This window comes from Delphinus delphis, chromosome 1 (assembly GCF_949987515.2).
Source record: "Delphinus delphis chromosome 1, mDelDel1.2, whole genome shotgun sequence".
In the NCBI taxonomy this organism is placed as follows: Eukaryota; Metazoa; Chordata; class Mammalia; order Artiodactyla; family Delphinidae; genus Delphinus; species Delphinus delphis.
In genome coordinates this window covers 60,014,840-60,040,534 of record NC_082683.1, presented here as the reverse complement: position 1 = coordinate 60,040,534, position 25,695 = coordinate 60,014,840, and the positions used below count along the sequence as shown (strand labels likewise).

Below are 25,695 nucleotides of genomic sequence, written 5' to 3'. Positions count from 1 at the left end.
ATTGGCTTCATAGTTAGCCAGCCTATTAAAGTACAGTAAAACCAAAAAATTGAAAAAAAAATTTTTTGCTGCAGTAGAATATAGTGTTTTTCTAGTTAAAATTGCCAATAAGAAATTCAGTTCTTACCTTGTCAGAAGGTTTAAATGGATTTCCTTGTCCACTAATTCCACCACTGATACTAAATCCAAGGCCAGGATTCTTTTCTATTCTCACACAAAACTATGCAAAAAAGATATAAAAAGGTAATCAAATACATATGAAAGCTAAATATCTTCAAATAACTGTATCCCAATAGAAAATAATCACATTTCACTTAAGTTCTCAGGGTTAGCCTATGTTAACTTGGTATATAAAAGACAGTATAAATTCTGACAAAATAGTGTTTCTATAAGCATCAGTTATAATTGGAACTAACAAAATTACCTGAACAAGCAGACATGAGTAAATATTTATTCGTTACCTGTGCAGGACTAAATTTTGATTAGCAGTTTTTAAAACTTAGAAAACCCCTTAAAAAAAAAGATTGTACATTATTTTAATTATCTACTTTAAACGTACATATAGTCTGACTAATTAGAAAGGACTGTATGAATAAGTGAAAGAAAATTTGCAAATGTAGAGTGAGGGAAAAGATGGCTATTTGATTAATTAGTTGATTAATTATTTACACATCTTTATTGGAGTATAATTGCTTTACATGTTGTGTTAGTTTCTGCTGTATAACAAAGTGAATCAGCTATACGTATACATATATCCCCATATCCCCTCCCTCTTCCGTCTCCCTCCCACTCTCCCTAGCCCACTCCTCTAGGGGGTCACAAAGCACTGAGCTGATCTCCCTGTGCTATGCAGCTGCTTCCCATTAGCTAGCTTCCCATTAGCTAACTATTTTACATATGGTAATGTATATATGTCAATGCTACTCTCACACCTCGCTCCAGCTTACCCTTCCCGCTCCTTGTGTCCTCAAGTCCATTGTCTATGTTTGCATCTTTACTCCTGTCCTGCCCCTAGGTTCGTCAGAACTAATTTTTTTTTTAGATTCCATATGTATGTGTTAGCATATGGTATTTGTTTTTCTCTTCCTGACTTACTTCACTCTGTATGACAGACTCTAGGTCCATCCACCTCATTACAAATAACTCAATTTCGTTTATTTTTATGGCTGAGTAATATTCCGTTGAATATATGTGCCACATCTTCTTTATCCATTCATTTGTTGATGGACACTTAGGTTTCTTCCATGTCCTGGCTATTGTAAATCATGCTGCAATGAACATTGTGGTACATATGGTTTTCTCTGGGTATATGTCCAGTAGTGGAATTGCTGGGTCATATGGTAGTTCTATTTTTAGTTTTGTAAGGAACCTCCATACTGTTGTCCATAGTGGCTGTATTGATTTACATTCCCACCAATAGTGCAAGAGTGTTCCCTTTTCTCCACACCCTCTCCAGCATTTATTGTTTGTAGATTTTTTGATGATGGCCATTATGACTGGTGTCAGGTGATACCTCATTGTAGTTTTGATTTGCATTTCCCTAATGATTAATGATGTTGAGCTTCCGTTCATGTGTTTGTTGGCAATCTGTATATTTTCTTTGGAGAAATGTCGATTTAGGTCTTCTGTTCATTTTTGGATTGGGTTGTTTTTTTGAAATTGAGCTGCATGAGCTGCTTGTAAATTTTGGAGATTAATCCTTTGTCAGGTGCTTCATTTGCAAATATTTTCTCCCATTCTGAGGGTTGTCTTTTGGTCATGTTTATGGTTTCCTTTGCTGTGCAAAAGCTTTTAAGTTTCATTAGGTCCCATTGTTTATTTTTGTTTTTATTTCCATTTCTCTAGGAGGTGGTCAAAAAGGATGTTGCTGTGATTTATGTCATAGAGTGTTCTGCCTCTGTTTTCCTCTAAGAGTTTGACAGTGTCTGGCCTTACATTTAGGTCTTTAATCCATTTTGAGTTTATTTTTGTGTATAGTGTTAGGAAGTGTTCTAATTTCATTCTTTTACATGTAGCTGCCAAGTTTTCCCAGCACCACTTATTGAAGAGGCTGTCTTTTCTCCACTGTATATTCTTGCCTCCTTTATCAAAGACAAGGTGACCATATGTGTGTGGGTTTATCTCTGGGCATTCTATCCTTTTCTATTGATCTATATTTCTGTTTTTGTGCCAGTACCATACTGTCTTGATTACTGTGCTTTGTAGTATAGTCTGAAGTCTGGGAGTCTGATTCCTCCAGTTCCATTTTTCTTTCCCAAGATTGCTTCAGCTATTCGGGGTCTTTTTTGTTTCCACACAAATTGTGAAATTTTTTACTCTAGTTCTGTGAAAAATGACATTGGTAGTTTGATAGGAATTGCATTGAACCTGTAGATTGCTTTGGGTAGTATAGTCATTTTCACAATATTGATTCTTCCAGTCCAAGAACATGGTATATCTCTCCATCTGTTTGTATCATCTTTAATTTCTTTCATCAGTGTCTTATAGTTTTCTGCATACAGGTCTTTTGCCTCCTTAGGTAGGTTTACTCCTAGGTATTTTATTCTTTTTATTGCAGTGGTAAATGGGAGTGTTTCCTTAGTTTCTCTTTCAGATTTTTCATCATTAGTGTAGAGGAATGCAAGAGATTTCTTTTTTTATATATATAAATTTATTTATTTATTTTTAAATTTTTGGCTGTGTTGGGTCTTTGTTGCTGTGTGTGGGCTTTCTCTAGTTGTGGTGAGCAGGGCTACTCTTTGTTGCAGTGTGCAGGCTTCTCATTGTCATGGCTGCTCTTGTTGTGCAGCACGGGCTCTAGGCACACAGGCTTCAATAGCTGTGGCCCATGGGCTCAGAAGTTGTGGCTTGCGGGCCCTAGAGCTCAAGCTCAGTAGTTGTGGCACACGGGCTTATTTGCTCCATGGCATGTGGGAATTCCTGGGCCAGGGCTCGAATCTGTGTCCTGTGCATTGGTAGGCAGATTCTAAACCACTGCACCACCAGAGAAGCCCAAATGTAAGAGATTTCTGTGCATTAATTTTGTATCCTGCTGCTTTACCAAATTCATTGATTAACTCTGTAGCTTTCTGGTAGCATCTTTAGGATTCTCTATGTAAAGTATCATATCTTCTTCAAATAGTGACAGCTTTACTTCTTCTCTTCTGATTTGGATTCCTTTTATTTCTTCTTCTTCTCTGATTGCCATGGCTAAAACCTCTGAAACTATGTTGAATAATAGTGGTGAGAGTGGGCAACCTTGTCTTGTTCCTGATCTTAGTGGAAATGGTTTCAGTTTTTCACCATTCAGAAAGATGTTGGCTGTGGGTTTGCCATATATGGCCTTTATTATGTTCAGGTAATTTCCCTCTATGCCTACTTTCTGGAGAGTTTTTATCATAAATAGGTGTTGAATTTTGTCGAAAGCTTTCTCTGCATCTGTTGAGATTATTCTATGGCTTTTATCCTTCAGTTTGTTAATATGGTGTATCACATTGATTGATTTGCATATATTGAAGAATCCTTGCATTCCTGGGATAAATCCCATTGATCATAGTGTTTGATCCTTTTAATGTGCTGTTGGATTCCGTTTGCTAGTATTTTGTTGAGGAGTTTTGCATCTATGTTCATCAGAGATATTGGCCTGTAGTTTTCTTTTTTTTTTTTTTTTGCGGTACGCGGGTCTCTCACCGCTGTGGCCTCTCCCGTTGCGGAGCACAGGCTCTGGACGCACAGGCTCAGCGGCCATGGCTCATGGGCTCAGCCACTCCGCGGCATGTGGGATCTTCCTGGACCAGAGCACGAACCCGTGTCCCCTGCATCTGCAGGCGGACTCTCAACCACTGCGCCACCAGGGAAGCCTATATAGTTTTCTTTTTTTATGACATATTTGTTTGGTTTTGGCATCAGGGTGACGGTGGCCTTGTAGAATGAGTTTGGCGGTGTTCCCCCCTCTGCTAATATTTTGGAAGAGTTTGAGAAGGATAGGTGTTAGCTCTTCTCTAAATGATAGAATTTGCCTGTGAAGCCATCTGGTCCTAGGGTTTTGTTTGTTGGAAGATTTTTAATCACAGTTTTAATTTCAGTGCTTGTGATTTCTCTGTTTATATTTTCTATTTCTTCTTGGTTCAGTCTTGGAAGGTTGTTTTTTCCTAAGAATTTGTCCATTTCTTCCAGGTTGTCCATTGTATTGGCATAGAGTTGCTTGTAGTAATCTCTCACGATCCTTTGTATTTCTGCAGTGCCAGTTGTTACTTCTCCATTTTTATTTCTAATTCCGTTGATTTGAGTCTTCTCACTTTTTTTCTTGATGAGTCTGGCTAATGGTTCATCAATTTTCTTTATCTTCTCAAAGAACCAGCTATTATTTTTATTGATCTTTGTTATCATTTCCTTCTTTTCTTTTTCATATATTTCTGACCTGATCTTTATGATTTCTTTCCTTCTGCTAATTTTGGGGTTTTTTTTTGTTCTTCGTTCTCTAATTGCTTTAGGTGTAAGTTAGGTTGTTTATTTGAGATGTTTTTTGTTTCTTGAGGTAGGAATGTATTGCTATAAACTTCCCTCTTAGAACTGCTTCTGCTGCACCCCATAGGTTTTGGGTAGTCGTGTTTTCATTGTCATTTTTTTTTAGGTATTTTTTGATTTCCTCTTTGATTTCTTCAGTGATTCCTTGGTTATTTAGTAGCATATTAGTGTTTGTATTTTTTACAGTTTTTTTTTCCTATAATTAGTATCTAGTCTCCATAGCATTGTGGTCAGAAAAGATACTTTATATGATTTCAATTTTAGTAAATTTACCAAGGCTTGATTTGTGACCCGAGATATCATCTATCCTGGAGAATGCTCCATGAGCACTTGAGATGAAAGTGTATTCTGTTGTTTTTGGATGGAATGTCCTATAAATATCAATTAAGTCCATCTTGTCAATTAAGTCCATCTTGTCATTTAAAGCTTGTGTTTCCTTATTTATTTTCATTTTGGATGATCTGTCCATTGGTGAAAGTGGGGTGTTAAAGTCCCCTACTATGATTGTGTTACTGTCGATTTCCCCTTTTATGGCTGTTAGCATTTGACTTATGTATTGAGATGCTTCTATGTTGGGTGCATGTTTACAATTGTTATATCTTCTTCCTGGATTGATCCCTTGATCATTATGTAGTATAGTTCTTTATCTCTTGTAATAGTCTTTATTTTAAAGTCTTTTTTTTCTGATATGAGAATTGCTACTCCAGCTTTCTTTTGATTTCTATTTTCATGGAATATTTTTTCCATCCCCTCATTTTCAGTCTGTATGTGTCCCTAGGTCTGAAGTGGGTCTCTTGTACACAGCATATATATGGGTCTTGTTTTTGTATCCATTCAGCCAGTCTATGTCTTTTGGTTGGAGCATTTAATCCATTTACATTTAAGGTAATTATCAATATGTATGTTCCTATTACCATTTTCTTAATTGTTTTGGGTTTGTTATTGTAGGTCTTTTCCTTCTCTTGTGTTTCCTGCCTAGAGAAGCTCCTTTAGCATTTGTTGTAAAGCTGGTTTGGTGGTGCTGAATTCTCTTAACTTATGCTTGTCTGTAAAGCTTTTAATTTCTCTCTTGAATCTGAATGAGATCCTTGCTGGGTAGAGTAATCTTGGTTGTAGGTTTTTCCCTTTCATCACTTTAAATATGTCCTGCCACTCCCTTCTGGTTTGCAGAGTTTCTGCTGAAAGATCAGCTGTTAACCTTACGGGGATTTCCTTGTATGTTATTTGTTGCTTTTCCCTTGCTGCTTTTAAATTTTTTTCTTTGTATTTAATTTTTTATAGTTTGATTAATGTGTCTTGGTGTGTTTCTCCTTGGATTTATCCTGTATGGGACTCTGCGCTTCCTGGACTTGACTATTTCCTTTCCCATGTTAGGGAAGTTTTCAACTATAATCTCCTCAAATATTTTCTCAGAAACTTTCTTTTCCTCTTCTTCTTCTGGGACCGCTATAATTCGAATGTTGGTGCATTTATGGTAGTTATTTCCACTATTTTTTCTTCCAGGTCACTTATCCTTTCTTCTGCTTCAGTTATTCTGCTATTGATTCCTTCTAGAGAGTTTTTAATTTCATTTATTTTGTTGTTCATCATTGTTTGTTGGCTCTTTAGTTCTTCTAGGTCCTTCTTAATCATTTCTTATATTTTCTCCATTCTATTTCCAAGACTTTGGATCATCTTTACTATCATTACTCTGATTTTTTTTCAGGTAGACTGTCTATTTCCTCTTCATTTGTTTGGTCTGGTGGGGTTTTACCTTGTTCCTTCATCTGCTGCATGTTTCTCTGTCTTCTCATTTTGTTTAACTTACTGTGTTTGGGACCTCCTTTTTGCAGGCTGCAAGTTCGTATTTCCCATTGTTTTTGGTGTCTGCCCCCAGTGGGTGAGGTTTGGTTCAGTGACTTGTGTAGGATTCCTGGTGGAGGGGACTGGTGCCTGTGTTCAGGTGGGTGGGGCTGGATCATGTCTTTCTGGTGGGTAGGGCTGCATCTGGTGGTGTGTTTTGGGGTGTCTGTGAACTTAGTATCATTTTTTTTTGAACTTAGTATCATTTTAGGCAGCCTTTTCTGCTAATGGGTGGGGTTGTGTTCCTGTCTTGCCAGTTGTTTGGTATGGGGCATCCAGCACTGGAGCTTGCTGGCCATTGGGTGGAGCTGGGTCTTAACGTTGAGACAGAGATCTCTGGGAGTGCTCTTGCCGATTGATATTACATGGGGCTGGGAGGTCTCTGGTGGTCCAATGTCCTGAACTTGGCTCTCCCATCTTAGAGGCTCGGGCCTGACATCTGGCCAGAGCACCAAGACCCTGTCAGCCACATGGCTAGGTACATGGGGATTTTCTTGCCTTTTGGGAAGTCTGAGGTCTTCTGCCAGTGGTCAGTAGGTGTTCTGTAGGAGTTGTTCCACATGTAGATGTATTTTTGATGTGTTTGTGGGAAGGAGGGTGATCTCCACCTCTTACTCCTCTGACATCTTGAAGGTCCCCTGATGGCTATTTAATTTAAATCAGTTGTTACTGCTTTCTAGGAAAGTAGAATATTTCATCTTCTCGGTAGATAATTCTATTATTTAGACATAGCAGGGGTTTTATTGGGTTGGCCAAAAAGTTCATTTGGTTTTTCCGTAAGATCTTAACAGAAAAACCCAAATGAACTTTTTGGACAGCCCAATAGTTTGAGAAAGGGGAGAAGTTTTATCCACAGTTAGAGTGAAGGTGAAACAAAAGAAGAAAGAAATACTCAGTAAAAAGAGTTTTGGGTTTTGGCAGCAGCTCCTCAAGAGGAAGTTAAAAGTGTTAGAGGAAAGAGGAAAACACTGTGAGAAAGAGAGAGGACAAAAATATGGAGAAATTGTGACAGAGAAGAGTCAATAAATATTTAGGACTGTGAAGGCTAATATTCCAGTATTCTGTGCTCTATTACCTCCCCAAACCCCAAATCATCAATGAAATCTGTTAAACGTCAGAGCCTTATGCTTTGCAGTACTGTTGGGAAATGATGGCATTAGGAGTAGGTCCACCTTGGGGTAAGGTTGGAGTAAAGATAACAGCAATTATAAGAATTGATACAGGGACTTCCCTGGTGGTCCAGTGGTTGGGACTCTGTGCTTCCACTGCAGGGGGCACAGGTTTGATCCCTGGTTGGGGAACTAGGATCCTGGATGCCACATGGCGTGGCCAAAAAAAAAAAAAAGAACTGATACAAGGAACGTAGATCAAAAATTCAGCAGAAGGGAAATCAGTGTCAGGAATGACTTAGAGAAACTATAATAAACCTAGGAATTCTTGATGATCCTGAGCTGGGGATGTGAATGTGTGGGCTGTGGGGAAAATGCTAGTTTTCCATGTAAAGTGGGACGGGGTGACCCCAGATAACTGAAAGACTTGGCACCCCAGAGGTAGCATGCACTTTGGTTACACAAAGGGAAAAAAACAACTTTTATAACTTTTAATTAAAGAATGAGTATTGGAACTAGGGTGAACCAAGTATTACCAGAGATTAGCAGGCAAAAGATTATCAATAAAGAGTTAAGAAAAAAGTCTAAAGAAATACATTAGCATATATTTTGTATTTATATAAATATATATTGGAAATGTTCTTAAAGATGATTGGAAACATTTGCTTTTTTAAGTAGCTCAATGTTTTCCCCAGCAACATTGCTTAGCCTATTAATTTGCTTGTGGGAAAATGCAAACGCCCCAAATGTTCTCTACATCTTTATTTTTAAGGTACCTTCAATACTTACCTCTTAGATAGTTCAAGGCAAACTTGAGTCCTATTCCTGACTTAATTAGCATATATTGTGAGTCGATGGGGGCTGGATCAATTAAGTTTGGCCATTTAATAGGACTATCCTTAATTCAGTCATATTCTTTAATAGTAAACATAATGTTTATTACATAGTTCACTTGCAACACAAGGACCAAAAACTATCCACTAATGTGATTTTTATGATAGACTCATTAATGAAGAGTTTCTAAATGATGAGTAACTGCAAATACCATAAATACTCTCCTATATTTTTATTTTAAAGATTGGTTTAATTACAACTTTTCCTTTCATTGATCTAGATTTGTTAAAACTAGTTATCATAGGGTGGTAGAAACTACAGTTTCTAATAGTTTTGTATTTATATGGCTCACAGTCTGTGGATCTGAACATATAATAGCTTGATTAGCTCGAAGGAATACTTTAGCTTTATTCATCACACGAGTTCACCTTGTAGTCCTTTTTTTGTTATTAGTGGTTAATTAGAAAATGAGAAGAAAGGAACTAATACTATTTAAACATTTTACTTTTGTTTTTCCCATATATCTGTGCATTTCCAATTAAATTATTTAAAATTTGGGCTATACCTTTCTAATGTGAAAATTTTATATTGTATAACATAATATGTGGAAGGTGTACACTTTGGGCTTTCTCCAGGCCACTATAAAAACTGAAAGGAAACATATGCAACAGATTTTATTTACAAAGTAAATTGCTGAGGGTACTTTCTAGTCATTCTCTTTCAAGGTAGTGACTATATCTATTTTATATTATTGTCAATCTGGAAGGCACTAGAAAATCTTAGGAAAACAAATTTCATATGTGCCAAGTATCTGAAGAACTGCTTCAATATATTTTTTAATAATAGAAATAATAAAGATGACACTATGGTTTTATAAATATGACAAACAACCACAAATTCTGATCTGAAGCTAGGCTCCCCTTGGGCACACTATGGTATGGCTAATAGGTTGTTTTGGGACTGCTATGTTCCATAAAGCATGTCAGACAGAGTATTCATCTCACATAGAAGGAGTTCCACCTGTCTGCTAAGGCCCAAAGGGGCCATAAAATGTGAGAGGAGGGAATGCCTCACAGCCAAGAAACAGTCTGAAACTAAAAGGGTTTAGCAAAGAGGAAATGCAGTGTTCTAGAAAAAGGTCAGATCTAGGAGGCTAATAAATAGCTTATTCAATGAAAATCAGCTTTTCTATTTTTTATTAAGTTATTGATATCAATGAGTGAAATTGCTGGCTGAAGATAACAGCAACAGTTTGGCAGGAAATGGTGCATTTGCTTCTTTCAGAGTCTGCTTCCATCATTTGACTACTTGATATATCTGGTTTGTGTTAATCTTGCTCTGATTAAAATACTGGGTCATAACTTGGAGAAGCCCACGAAAAAATGGATTGTAATGTAGCAGTGAGGCTCTGTGAAGTCGTAATGTATAATCTCTGGAAGGCAGTGATCTCATTTGGTCTTGCAATGCTCTAAAACCTAGTAGCAAGAACAAAGGAAATACGTGTGTGTGGGTGGGCACATGTGCGTGAGGTGTAATTCAGGATTAGAGAATTGCATTGCAGAAAGATACCTGGTGATGCTGTAATTAACGTGCTTCGTATGCTTTGTTCTAGTGAACATTCTCTTTCCTAGCAGTATGTATTATGAAGCTTTTAGTGGATACCTGCTGTTTTTGCTGCTCAAGATCCATTCATTCTTTGTCTGGCAGTTATAACCTCAAATTCTCTTTGAAAACCACCCACTTCTTTATTCTCAGCCTGTATGCTCTCAGTGAATCATGTTATCTAGACCTAAAGCAAAGCACTGGATCCCCTAAAAATATGATTTATTATAGGATGAGCAGGTCACTTGATCAACTAGGAGTAATGAGATGGCTATTAGGATTTTCAGGAAAGAGAATCTTGCTCTTTCTTGCTTGTTTTACGTCTGAGAGAGTCTGAAGCTCTTGAGCTATCTTTCTATCACGAGGAGAAAGCCTTTTTGGCACAGGAACCAGCCCACAGAGAGAGAAGTCATGATTTCCTCTGAGCCTAGCATTAAGCCTTATCTGAAGCTTCCTCCATCTCTGGAGTTCCAGCTGATATGAGTTTAAACATTCTCCTTTGGCTTAAGTCTTATTAGGTTGAGTCACTCATAATCAAGAGGCATAGCTGACTAAATAAATTGAGAAGAAACTTGCTTATTTGTAGACATAAAAGAATTGATTTATCTTAAAAGAAAAAAATTATACACTTGTTAGAAAATTCTTTTGGGAAATGAAGTGAGCAGAATTTCAAATATTCTGTACTGTAAGAAATTCAAGGTAAATTTTTGATCTATTTAAGGACTGTTAATTGCTGAAGCATCAAGAAAGGACTTTGTAACTAAAAATGTTTCACCTCTGAGGCCATTTCCAGCTTTGAACCCTGAGAGTATTAACATAGAGAAGGTCTGGTGAAGAGACATCCACATTCCGCATGGAGTTTTAATCAAGTAGGACATCTGAATCACCTCTGAATGTCTATTATGTTATCTCTTCATTGACTATCTACAACAGTGGCTGGCACATCGTTAACACTCAATTAACTTTTGGTTGAATAAATAAATTGGTAATATGCATGTGTGACAAAAGATACTCTCAATTATTCACTGTCAAAAGTATATGATGACTCTTTCTTAAAACATGTGATGAGTTTTTCGAAGATATGCCAGTTATTCAAAGAAGTGCTCCAATTATATTGTTAACTGCTTGGAAAAACTGCTGTAACTTTGAAAATGAAAATGGTTGTACAAATCATGATTCATGTCTTTATGCCACAAATATTTATCGATTTTCTACTAAGTGCTAGGCACCTTATCAGACAGACAAAAAATCCTTGCCCTCATGGAACTTACATTCTAATGGGGAAGACAGATAGTAAACATGTGAACAGGAAGTAATTCCAGATAGTGATATGAGCTGTGCAAAAAAATAAAGCAGGAAAGTAAGTACAGTTTGACGGAACAGGAGTGAGGAGCTATTTTAGTTGGAGTAGCTAAGAAAGGCCTCTCTGAGGATGTGACATTTGAGCAGAAATGTGAATGAGATAAAGGATCAAGCAACAGACAATAAGAAAAATGGGAAAACTATTCCAGGCAGGGAGAACAGCAATTTTAAATGCCCTGAAGACAGATGGATCTTTGTAAAGTCAAAGGACAACAAGACGGCATATGGACAGACATATAGATCAGTGAAATAGAACGGAGAATCAAGATATAAACCCTAACATTTGTGGTCATTTGATTTTCAACAAAAGGTCTAAGATAATTCAATGAGGAAAGGATAATTTTTAAACAAATTGTATAGGGACAACTGGATATCTACATGAAAAATAATGATTTTTACCTGTACCTCATACCATACACAAAAATTAATGCAAAATAAATCAGGGACTGAAGTGCAAGAGCTAAAACTATAAACCTTTAGGAAGAAAATAGAAGTAAATCTCCGTCATCTTGAGTTAAGCAATGATTTCTTAGATATGAAACCAAATGTTATAAAGGAGATGACTGACTTTATCAAAATTAAAAACTTTGGTGCCTTAAAGAGACCATCAAGAAAGTGAAAAGACAACCTACAGAATGGGAGAAAATATTTTGTATCTGGAATATATGAACGACAGTTACAGTTCAAATAACCTAATTAAAAAATGGGCAAAGAATTTTAATAGACATTTACTCAAAGAAGATATATGAATGACTAATAAACACACGAAAAGCTACTCAACATCATTAGTTATTAGAGAAATGTAGATTAAAAACACAATGAGAGGGGCTTCCCTGGTGGTGCAGCGGTTGAGAGTCTGCCTGCCGATGCAGGGGACACGGGTTCGTGCCCCGGTCCGGGAAGATCCCACATGCCGCGGAGCGGCTGGGCCTGTGGGCCATGGCCGCTGAGCCTGCGCGTCCGGAGCCTGTGCTCCACAACGGGAGAGGCCACAACAGTGAGAGGCCCGCGTACCGCAAAAAAAAAACACAAAAAATCCCAAAAAACCCCACAATGAGATACTATCAATACTTCACAAGATGGCTATAATAAAAAAGAAAGACAATGACAAATATTGGTGAGGATGTGGAGAAATTAGAACACTCACATTGCTGGTGGGAGTAAAATGTGGCAGACACTTTAGAAAAGAGTTTAGAAGCTCCTTAAAATTGATAAACATAATTACCATATAACCCAGCAAGTTCATTCCTAGGTAACTACCCAAGCACAATAAAAATGTACCTTCACACACAAATTTGTACATGAATGTTCAAAAAGTGGAAAGAACGCAAATGTCTATCACCTGATGAATGCATAAGCAATATATGGTATAGCCATATAATGGAATATTATTTGTCAGTAAAAAGGAATGAATTACTGATATGTGCTACACTAAGCACATTATGCTAATTAAAATTAGCCAGTCACAAAAAACTTCATATGTCCTATGATCTCATTTATATGAAATGTCCAGAATAGACAAATGTATAGAGATACAATGTAGATGAATGATTGTCTAGGGCTGGGGGCAGAATAGAGGGCAGGGAGTATGGAAGATGACCGCTAATGGGTACAAGGTTTCTTTTTGGAATTATGAAACTGTTTAAAAATTAGATTATGGTGATGGTGGTACAACTGTATAAATATACTAAAAACCACTAAATTGTTCAATTTAAACAGGTGAACTTTACCGTGTCTAAACTATATCAATAAGGCTGTTAAAATCAGCAACAACAACATGATCAGCATGACGAGAGAGAAAATGGCTAAGGAGAGAGTAGAAGGAGAGGAGGCAGGGTCCAGGTCTGTAGGGACTTCACGCCATAGTGAGGATTTATAAGGGTTCAGAAGTTTTCAAGCCACTAGGGATTTTTAAGCAGAAGACTGACATGATCTGATTCATGTTTTAAAGAGATCACTCTGGCAGTGGAAAACAGACTGGAGAAAAGCAACCAGCAAAAGAGAAAACAATTAGGGAGCTACTGAAGTAGATAGGAGTGAGGTGATGGCTGATAAGATGGTAGCAGTGCAGGTGATGAAAAGTGGTGAATTCAGAATATATTTTAATGGAATTGCTGTGACTTGTACGTGGACTGTGAGAAAGGGAAGTCAAGGATCTTTGGCCATAGCAACAAGATAAATAGAAGAGCCATTAACTAAAATGGGGAAATCTAGAAGAGAAGCAGGTTTGGTAGGGCAGGGCTGGGAAACAAGAGTTTCTTTTGACTATGCTAAGTTTAAGGAATTCATTGGACATCCAGGTTGAGATATCAACAAGTGGGTAATTGAATATAAACATCTGGAGTACAGGGGAGAGGCCAGAGCTGGAGATATATAAATCTTGGACTCATCCATCCTGGAAGTGAATGAAATCATACAGGTGTGAGTATGGATACAAAAGAGAAGGGGGTCAAGGTTTGAGCACTGGATCACTCTATCATTTAAAGGTCGGGAACAGAAAAGGAGTCAATAAAGAAATCAGGAAAGAATGGCTAGTGTGGAAAGAGGGAAAGCGGTAGAATAGTGATAGCCAAGTGAAGAAAATTTAAAGAAAGAGTTCAGTCAAGCCACTTGCTGAGAGATCAAATGAGATGATGACGGAGATTTGATTATGGGACTTGACAGAAGTAGAGAGAATGCTTCATGGTACTGAAATTAAACTGGAAATTAAATTTGCTGCTACTTTCACTTTTAGTTCCTGGTCTTATAGGTTATTATATAACAGTGCTTGTACAATAAAGAGTGCTATGCAATGATAAGGTATTATAACTTTTGTTGTGATTTACACTATGTGTATTGCACAGCCACACAAAATCTACATAAAACTTCTCTGCATTCCCAAAATTTCTAACAAGGCTGTGTCATAGACTAAAAAAGGTAATAATTATAAAAATATATAAATGTTAATATTAAAATTTTTTTTGATACTTCTATTTTCATATCTTTTTCTGTTGTGTATCAGAGATGCAAGTCCAACTAAAAGTGCTAATTAAATCTTTTGAAGAAACATACTAATAGGTTGATGAATAAAATCCTTTGAGTAGCATTTTCTAGATCTTTCAGAAAAAAATAGCCAACTCTGTACGTAACTAGAAAATAGAAACTCAAATGTTCTTTCGTCTGTAAATGCATTTTAAAGGTTATTCACTTCATTTCCTTCATTTTAAACTTGAGGAAACCAAGAAGACCATACATATATTTAGTGGAACACTGAAAGAGGCCTTCTGATTCCTACTGTAGTGTTTACTGAATCCTACTATTTGACTAAACATAATTCATAAAGTCAATTTGTAGAATTTGTGGTGTTGAGTTAGACATTATTTGTGTCAAAGTATGAATTTAGAGTTGCAGTATTACTTTGGTTGCTGGAGAATAAAATTCTATGGGGAAAATATGCGTAAATAGCAGTAATTTAAGTAGAGCAGGATGAGGTATGGGATGTCCCTGAAATCATTTGAGTAAATAATATACATTAAAACCATCTTAATATCTATTTTCTAACCATCTTTATTAAATTATTGCCTTTTAATTTTAAAATTCATGATTAAAAAACCCAAATATTTCCAAGTTTTTCTTCTTATATCAAACACTTAGGATAATGTATTTTTCTTCACTTGGTTCCGAGTGAACCTCACCTGGAACCTCACCTGGATGAGGTGAGGTTAGATGAAGCCTCACCTGGAACCCTTGTGAGCCCTTCAGGCAACTGATCAGAGCATCTAAAGAGATGTCTGAAATCATGTCTTAGCCAAAAGCTTCATGTACTCCACATATTATTAAGTATCAAAATGATTTCTTCCAGGGTACACTATAGCATCTCCTTCCAGGAGGGTTTCAGAGCTTTGTTTTTATTTCCCCTTGAATACGATGGGTGTGAGCTGCTTTGTATAACTCACAAGGCTTATTCTAATGTAATTCTAATGTAATGTTACAAGTTCTCTTTTAGGCACAAACTTTAGTTCAAATGTATACTCACAGGAACTGGCAGGAAACAGCTATGGAGCTCTGGCCCTCCTGATATGTTAGGTTCATTAGCGGGTATGTCCTCTTGTCTGGGGCAGACATGGACTTGAGGGTGCACTTTTCTATTTTTATTCTTCCAGTGTGGGCTTACTCTTGACCTCTATGTTTGGCTAGAGTGCAGCAGGCTGTAGCATTATGTGGTAGACTCATGAAATTGGATTCTAATTCTAGCTCGACTTCTCTGAATCTTAGATTTTTAGTCAGTAAAACAGGAACTGCTCTATCCACCACAGCATTATTGGTTAGATTAAATCAGTTAATATATGAAAGGATTTTGAGACATTTGAAGCATCATGCTGATGTTTTTCCTTCCTAGTTCTGCTTTGGGGTCTATATGTTCCACATATACAGATATGCTTTGCCTCGGATTATACATTTGCAAAACAGAAAAACCAAGTTTATGTTAGTTTCTATAAAGACTATCCAACAAGTTATGGATGACTTGTGTATACTTCTAAATAGTGTTAATAACACTATGCTATTCAGCTGGCAAATTGCTGAGTTATAGAATATCTCAATATCAGTTCTCAGCCTTGGCTACACAATAGAATCACCTGGGGAATTTCAAAAATTCCCATTACCCAGCTCACATCCAGGCTAATGAAATCAGTTTCTTTGGGGATGAGGCCAGGGCATGAGTATTTTTCAAAGTTCCTGAGCAGCCTCCATCGGGCATCATGGAATTTCCTCAAAAAACTAAAGTAGAACCACCATATGATCCAGTAATTTGACTCCTGGGTATATATCCAGAAAAAACGAAAACACTAATTTGAAAAGATATATGCACCCCAATGTTCATAGAAGCACTGTTTACAATATCCAAGACATGGAAATAACCCAAGTGCCCATAAATAGACAAATGGATAAAGAAGACATAGTATATATACACAATAGAATATTACTCAGCCATAAAAAAAGGATGAAATTTTTCCATTTGCAACAACATGGATGAACTTGGAGTGTATTATGCTAAATGAAATAAGTCAGACAGAGAAAGACAAATACTGTATGATATCACTTATAAGTGGACTCTAAAAAATAGTACAAATGAATATATGCAACACAGAAACAGACACATAGACATAGAAAACAACCTTGTGGTTACCAAAGGGAAAGGGTTGGGGGAGGGACAAATTAGGGATATGGGATTAACAGATACAAACCATTATGTATAAAATAAACAACAAGAATATATTGTATAGCACAGGGAATTATAGCCATTATCTTGTAGTAACTTATAATGGAATATAATCTGCAAAAATACTGAATCACTATGCTGTATACCTAAAATTAATATGATATTGTTAATCACCTATACATCAATTAAAAAAAAAGCTGAGCAGATTCTAATGTACAGCTGAGGTTGAGAATATCTGATATAAAGTAATACTTTATTGTGAAGGGGAGGATAAGCTGAATAGTCATTTGGATTGGGAAACAAAGGGAAGAGCTAAGAGAATGGATATGATGGCTAAGAGTTTTCATGTGGAATGGGAAGGAGTCAAATCTTACTTTCTGGCTTTCTTCAGCTCACTGTTTAGTACAACTCTATTAGTCTCTATTATGTTCATCAATAATCAAAAAGGTTTATGCATTATAATACCTTTTCTAAGTAAAATTCCCTGATAATGAACTTCAAGTGACATGCACGTGATTTTGTTGTAGATAATTTGTTAAAAAGAATATCCATTATTACACATCAGATTTCTAGTCTATGGAAATTAATACCTTGAATCTGGGTCGCACATTATGGTTTAAAAATCACTTCCATATATTTTATGCCAGAAAACAGATGATACTTAACGTCTATGAAAAATAGATATGTAAAAGTAAGTGTATTAAATTAGAATTCTTAGATATTTTGCCTTGTTTTATTGTGATGGGTAGTTTGAAAGTTGAGATGGTTTCATCATTCAGGTGGAACATCAAAGTTTACTAAGTACTTCTTTATGGCTAAAAAAGGTTAAGTGTGCAGGTTAGGTAAAATATGACATTCATTTAAATTCATTCAACTTCATTAGTGGTAGCATTTATTATGTATGTTCATTGCTGTATGGAACTTATTTTAATCAGATTAGAAATTCATTAGTTCTTTAGGTCACATTAAGAGATACAGAGGTATACTTTTTCTAATAATAAAACTTTCCATTTGTTGAGTATTTTTGCTTTTCAAAGAATTGGAAGTGTTCATGTGAGTTCCAGTCAGCATACCATCTGTATAAGGCAGTTCTATAACTCTGAATTGTAGCTGAAACACGTTTAACTAATATTATTTGACAGAAAGGGACACTGAGGCCACAGCAATCGTCTGGATCATGTGGTTAATTTAATGGTAAGACTGGTACACAGAACTTGGGTTCTGGGTTAGATCTGGATTAAAATTCCAGCTTGACCAATTATACCGCTCACAAGTAGCTTGACCAATTATACCTCTTACAAGTTACTTATTTTCTCTGTGCCTTGGTTTCTTCATTTATAAAAAGGAAATAAGATTATTGTGAGGATTAAATGAAATAGCGTGTGTAAGCAGGACCAACTATGTAATTAGTGGGGCCTGATGCAAAATGAAAATGTGAGGCTCTTTGTTGAATGATTTTTAAGAATTACAAGCTGGTGACAGCAGAGCATTAAACCAAGTATGGGGCACTTCCAAATGCAGGACTTTGTGCAGCTGCACAGTTCACACACCATGAAACCAGGCCTGTGTGTAAGATACATGGTATTTATAGCATAAATACACTTTATATAGTATAAATAGCATAGTAGGCACTCAATGTACGGCAACTGTTGTCTTTTCTTTTCCTACTTTCATTCAGACTTCTCTTCCCTGAATTAAAAAAATGTAGATTCGTTGTAATCGGTTGTTTTTCACCTGTAGCATTCCAATAAGTGATTACTTTTTTAAAGTAAAATCTCCAAGCTTTAGTAGAAATTATTGTGCTTTGTCATGCTGCACACAGCATGTTTATTTGTACTATGTTTATTTTTTATTTACTTATTTTTTAACATCTTTATTGGAGTATAATTGCTTTACAATGTTGTGTTAGTTTCTGATGTATAACAAAGTGAATCAACTATACGTATACATATGTCCCCATATCCCCTCCCTATTGCGCTCCCTCCCACCCTCCCTATCCCACCCCTTTAGGTGGTCACAAAGCACAGAGCTGATCTCCCTGAGCTATGCGGCTGCTTCTCACTAGCTATCTGTTTTACATTTGGTAGTGTATATATATCAATGCTACTCTCTCACTTCATCCCAGCTTACCCTTCTGTACTATGTTTATGATGTCTCCTTGCACTTAAAAATTATGAATGACTTAGATTTTTTCCATATTGTACTTGACCAAATTTAACATTGTTTTTGTAGTAATCATTTAAGAAAACTCTGTTTTCTCTTAATGGCCCTTTTAATGCACCACTAGAAATGCCTTATGAAAATAAAGTAACTTGATTTATATGCCTGAAACCCATATTAGAATTTTCAGTTACCTCCTTGGTCTTTGCACTTCAATTGCTACTCTATAATTTTCGTGTGAAATTATACAGTTCTTAAATGTTTTAAATATTTTCCTCCTTTTTTTTTTCTTGTTAAATATGGAAAAAGTCTTGCTTTAAAGGGCACACACACATATTAGAGAGGTCTGAGTTTTCAAAAGAAAAATGAGTTAGGAAGGTAAAAAATACATAAAATATTTTTATTATGAGAGTGAATTACATAACCTCCTTCAGCCTCTTTCTGTTTGTTTGTTTGTTTTCTATCTATAGACTAGGGAGGTTGGACTGATATTCATTAAGTGCCCTCCAGTATTTGAATTCTTAAAATCTTGAATTTTATTTCTTCTGTTTCCTATTTCTTTACTCTCAGGGCCAGGCTTACTTTGTGTGCGTGTGTGTACATGTAGAATTGTATCATTGGACTCTCTAAAAAACTTTTTGAATGTTGTTGGTGGGTGGTAATGTTCTCATTTTATAAGGAGAAAAACAGAACCTCAGGAAAGAGTTAATGACTTGTCCAGATTCACACACTTTAATAAAAGTTAACATGGAACTCAAACTCCAAATTCTGAAACCTATTCCTAGTATTCTCTTTCCTGAATGCTATAGAGCTAAACAAAGAAGTGGAGAGGTTTAGAAAAAGAAAAAGAGATGAAAGAAAACAGTGTAGTAGTTGTGGTGTGCTGGAGAATGTTTAAGAGCTGGCTGGGGGAAGGGGAGGGCCCTGGTTTGTAGTATTTGCTCATTTCCCTGGTGTAATTATCCCCATAATTTCAACCTATCAGTGTGGTGTCCCTGAAGGTAGAGTTGGGAAGATATGCACACAGTAATGAGCCAGGATGAGTATGCTCCAGCATGCCACTGGTAGTGGATAAATATTACACTGAATCATGAAAAAGGTTTTGAGAAACTGTCTCCAGATTTATAACTCAGGGGAGGGGGGAGCATAGTTTGGGGACTAGTACTATTGGTTTAAATGCTCCTTAGGCTTTCTCGTGGTCACTCCAAAGTTTTCATCTCAGCATTCCAAACCATTTCAGCCTGAAACCAAGGCAGAAAAAACCAGGAATTCAAAAGGAATTACACTTAAGTACTTTCCTTAATATAACCATTGAATGTTTAAGTTTTTATCTCTCAGTTTGAAAGACACCTGATGTTGTTAGAGCTACAAATCAAAACACTTACAATGACTATAAATACATTCTTTGAAAGAATCATGATAGTTTAAGTTTGATAAGCATGTAAACTAAAACTTAATAATCCTCTCATTAAGTCAAGCTATATAATTTATGTATTTTTTGAGAAATAATGTAAAAAAGACCTTTAAATTTAGAGTGTTAAGAATAACTGTATGTTAATACTAACCCTACTATTCAAAGTAGGGGAAACAAAGGGCATTGATCTCAGTGGATTTTAAATGTGCTGATTCTGGGAGAAAAAAATTTTGTAATAACTTATCTTATTAATTATTCCTGTTAACAGGAATCATTAAATCAGAGAACTGGATTGAAGTTATGATATTTGTGGGGGAGAGGATATATGAACAATTTTTAACCTAAGCTGCCTGCGGTAAAGAATAATTTAAAAGTTTATTAACTTTTTAGAATTAAAAACCTCACCTCATTACCTGATTAAAGACACCTGTCTGATTTATTTTACCTTAAATCCAACATTTGGCCTAGATCAAGGCAGGATAGGAAGAAGATTATCTTAAAAAACCCTATCTCAGGGCTTCCCTGGTGGCGCAGTGGTTGGGAGTCCGCCTGCTGATGCAGGGGACACGGGTTCGTGCCCTGGTCCCGGAAGATCCCACATGCCGCGGAGTGGCTGGGCCCGTGAACCATGGCCGCTGAGCCTGCGCGTCCGGAGCCTGTGCTCCGCAGCGGGAGAGGCCCCAACAATGAGAGGCCCGCGTACCGCCAAAAAAACCCCCCCAAAAACCCTATCTCAGCTTCAAGAAGGGTATTAAGAAACTCAGGAGATGTCAGGAGCAGCTGGGATCCAAATAATAAATGACCCAACGGCATAAAGGAAAAAACTGGAGAATGAAGATAATCTTGTCTGATATGTTTAGGAAATAAGGACGGTGATACGTGAAGCTTTGAATAAGCAATAATAAAGTGAAACCTTTATAAACCATATTAAGGGGTTAGAGAAGTCAGTGGGAGCTTTGCCTAATTATCTAAAGAATGAAATAAGAGAAATTAATTTTAATTAAATTAATTAAATTAATTTCTCTTACTAATTAATAAGAGAAATTAATTTTCTGAGAGTATTAATATCTTGATGTCTTACTTTCTAACCTTAATATGACTCAACAGATGAGATCTTATTCAGTGTTCTGGCCTTAAGAAAGGAAAGCAGAGTCTACAATGGAAAACCAGATCCTAATTTAAATAGGTCAGAGGAGGAGCAATTCTTTTTTTACTACATGGCACTTATCAATAGCTTTTGGAGCGTTTCATAAATGTTTCCTTCCTAACTGCTCTTTATCATTTTGTTCATAGCAAAGCTTTATCTCTGTATTACTCAAAAATCAGAAGATAAAACTTTTAAAAAATGTTCCCACAAATCGAGGGGAATATACAGTTCAGTTTTTACACTGTCGATTTCACCAAAGGCCTTGGTAAATATACCTAATCCATTGAAGCTCTTTGTAACATTCAAAAGCTGTGCTGCAGAGCTAAATTGGAGTTGGGAGTGGGCAGAAGGAGGTGCAGGATAAACCAGAAAAAACTATTCCAATTCATCAATTTTTCTTTATGTGAAATGGGCATTTTACCAACCATCAATTACTCTATGTTGTAGTTCTTAACCAATGAAAATAATGATAAAATCCCTACAAAGAGTGCTCTACTCCATTCAACATGGTGACAGCATTAATGTGTCGCAAACTACATTAATGAGGGAAGGCAAACCACGGATTTATGGGACTTTCCCCAAATATTTCCTGAAAATTTATCAATTATAAAAACTCTACTCACCTGCTCTGGATAGCCATCCATACTCCTTTGCCCTTTAGTTTGAATTAAGCACCGTCCAGGCTGAGGTCCCCGGGTGGCCTGTGAAGAGGGGATCTGAATAGGCAATGGTGACTGAAACTGCTGGATGGTCACTTTGTTTATGTTTCCCTCATATGGCTGCTGCTCCCGGCTACGATGTTGAAGGCTCTGGGACCCCATCAAGGTCTGGATGTGGCTGCCTGCCTGTGGAGAAGATAATCTGTCAGAAGGTTTGTGGTGTTGAAAGGATGTGATTAAATTAGAAAAAAGAAAGTACAGAATACTTCTCCAGTAAGTAAAGTGGCATAATTTGGGCTTTCAGCCATGGCTAGGAAGGATAATGAAAAAACAGTAAGGGTCTGCCTGCTGTGGTTTGTGAAAATGCTAATATCGGAGCAAGGTCACGTTAAATACACTTGTCATCTGATGGCTTGCCAAAGCTTATTTTAGCCCCCATTTTAAGGAAACAAAGTTCAGTTTGGAAAATCTCAAGAAGAAAAAAAAGTCACAACTTAAAAAATAAAGTGGAGTTCTATCTGGCATTTCATTTAGAATAATAGCAAGGAGAGAGATGTAATATATGAAACATCAGGGAGAAAATTATAGAAGCTACTTTCTAATTCTGCAGCAAAAGAACTGAATTGCATATTTGCCTTTATGCCACACACATGTATAGGAAGCTTGTTCAGGTGAGTATAATCAATATTTATTAATTTTCTGCAATATTAAATCAAGAGTATGGTTTTTGCAATCTTTAAGTTCCATTAAAAATTAATCATGTGATAAATTCCTGCGAATATCTGTAGCCTGTAGAAGCACTAGATATGGAAAGGTCTTTAAAGTGAACTCTGCATGCAGATCATCTTCACATGAGCTTTCAGAGAGACTTAACAGTACCTCATTTAAAACAACAATGATCATTTATCAGCCCTTGAGGGTGGTTGGTAGAGGAGAAAGGGCATGCTTACTTTGGTCTCCCATCTTTAAATGACTGGTGCCTAATCCTGTTTCTCGTTCATTCCGATTTTCTTACCTTCATTCTAGCATGGGCTCCTTGAGTCATTCTACCTTATATCTTTTCTGTCAAGCAAGCAGTTCTGTTTGTGAGCTGATAACCTAGAACATGCCATTTGTTTATTTATTTAGCCATGCCTCGCAGCTTGTGGGGCTCTTAATTCCCCGACCAGGGATCAAACCTGTGCCCCCTGCAGTGGAAGGGCAGAGTCCTAACCACTGGACTGCCAGGGAAGTCCCCTAGAACGTGCCTTTTAAAATTAAGTATGGTTTAACATGGAGGTCTAACATGGGAAGTGAATGCTTATCTTTAATACTTTTAAACCTATGTTTTAATGCTGTGCTTGGTACTTCACCCAATGGATTACTTCCTGAATCCATTGTCTTTCTTTTGACCTTTTAAGGGTAGGTAATTTGGAATTTAAAAGTAAATTTCACCTTAGAATTCATTAGTTAGGAAAGTTTGTGAATTTTCCTGACTAATCAAGATTTTTAATTACTATGAAAAAGTCAGATTGGAGGTATAAAGGAAAAATTATTAAACAAGTATTCAAGGAAAAGATGAATTTTAATTATTTTAAAGTTCTTAAAGAAGAGCAACATAAGAGACATAGGAGATGACAGTGATCACGCAAAATCATTTAGAGAGGGAAGGCATGTTTTTTGATTCCAAACAAGAGGTAATTTCAGTGAAGAAAATATTCAAAATTATTATTTAGCAATATGCAAGGGAAAGAAAAAAATCATTTGATTATATTTTAGATATCCAACTGATTGTCTTATCATGTACAACTTTTTACATTCAAAAACAGTAAAGATATTTCAGTCATGAGAAACTGGAGGAAAAGATGCAAAATAAAGTTTCAGGCTATAACAGCACAATAACAAAACAATTATCAATCTAATACTGTCTAATGCAACCAGGGATCAGAAAATTACGACAGCATAAACACAACTAAGATAACCTCATAAAGGGCAAATGTGTATTTCTCTAATGTATCTATTTCCTTCTCAGAAATCTAAATGAAAGATGTCACAACTTTCTCAGCCATTCTAGAAGACTGAACACCCTTCTGGTCGAGTTTTTCCTTGTTGCAAATTCAATTCTCTCCTACCTCCTTGGAATTTCATGTTCTCTTGTTTGGTAGGCAAGGAAAGCCATGATAAACCCAGTATCACATTTGGGGCTGCTGTACTCTGAATGAAGTCACTGGCCTGATGAGTTATTTAGTTAGAGAAAATGATTTCCTGGAGCTAGAGGAACTGGGGGTGTAGGTGGACTAAGGCTGACTGGCCTGGCTACTGAACAAGCAATTGATTTTACATTTATATCTGCTTCTCACATCCACTGGTATAATACTCATGGGTCTTCAGTTAGTCCTTGAGCCAATGGGAAAGAGGAAGACTGGTTGTTTAATTGAAAGTGACAGACAAGCAAATAATTTTTATACCCAGAAAAACTTAGAGAGCTCCAGAACATAGCTTTAGTCCCACAATGCATAATCCATTAGAAAGTCAATAATGACTGCTTAATAATAATTTCATTGATTACAATATTCTGGTAATGGTCTATCTAAGGGTAAAAAAACATAGATATTATAGAACCATAATACCCTTTAGACTTATTTTTATGGTTTATTTTTTCCTTCTGATGGGACAGTTTAAACTTTAATTATGCTTTGATTTGAAACTCTTTGAGGGCAAGCACCACATCTTACTTACCATCTTTAATAACCGGCACAGTAACTGGCACTTAAGAAGCAATGGCTACTATTCAAATACTAGGTGCTAGATAATGTACTAAAACTTACCTTATACATATTGCCTCCTTTAATCCTTACAATAGCATTAAGGGATAATTATTATTAGTTATTATTACTTAATTTTACTGAGGAGGAAACTAAGGCTTGGAGAGGTTAAGTAACTTTCCCCAGTAATTTGCACAACTGGTAAACTGGCCGGACTGGGATTTGAACCAAGGCTGTCTGGCAATCAGAGTTCATGCTCTTAAACATAACATTACATTGCAACCACCATTCCCCAGAATTGTCTCTCTTCCTACAATAGTTGAACTATGAAATGAAAAGAAACCACAGAAAGGAACAGAAGGATCTGATTGTTAAGGAAGGATATATTAAATTTCTTTAGCAGCTCTTCAATTTGCCAAAGGGCCATTCCTACTTATTGAATTAGGTCTATTATCTATTTTAGATCCTACGTATTTGACTTAGAACTTTATACTTGAGCAATTAGGAGGATACTCTGTGTATTTAGTAATCTTTCCATGATTATGAAATAATGACACTCATGTTCACAGGTGGCTTGGCAAAGCATAAAGTGGGCATGGAAGGAACATTCTGTAAAATGATTCTGTTCACATCAGTAGCAGTTTTTTCACTCTTTATTGGGGCTACCGGGTGCAATAAATGAGGATGGGGAATGACAGCTATAGAAAGCAAAGAATTAACACTAAATTCTTTGTGAAGGTAAGCAAATATGAATGACACAAGACATCTAAAGGGACAATTACGGTGTGGAGGGACTGTAAAGAGTAAGTTATTTTGACTGGCACAGAGGCTTAAGAAAGGTAATAAGGATGCTCATGATGAAGTACAAAGGACTGATGAAAATGTAGGAAATATCGAGACTGGATTCGTTCAGATAGAGGGTTAGCTATGAGGACACTGACTCATACTGAAGGAGAATTTGAACATGAAGGTTTCTAAAAAGGCTGAGGTACACATTTTGAATGATAAAAAGAAATAGAGATTTGACATTTGTTTTGAACTTTCAATGGGAGGTTGGATAAAATAACATGTATTTGAGAATAGTGATGGAATATGATGTTTTCAAGTTGACCCAAA

The 25,695-nt window shown here is 36.4% G+C and overlaps 1 protein-coding gene across 1 annotated transcript in view; it reads right to left on the bottom strand.

Annotated features, from left to right (window-relative positions):
* LRRC7 (leucine rich repeat containing 7) overlaps positions 1-25,695 on the bottom strand; it is a 498,137-nt gene that overhangs the window by 32,231 nt on the left and 440,211 nt on the right. The window contains exons 24-25 of the mRNA XM_060005892.1: positions 21,800-22,021; positions 128-220 (exon numbers count right to left, since the gene is read on the bottom strand). Coding sequence (XP_059861875.1) covers positions 128-220; positions 21,800-22,021 — 315 coding nt within the window. The remainder of the gene's footprint in view (positions 1-127; positions 221-21,799; positions 22,022-25,695) is intronic.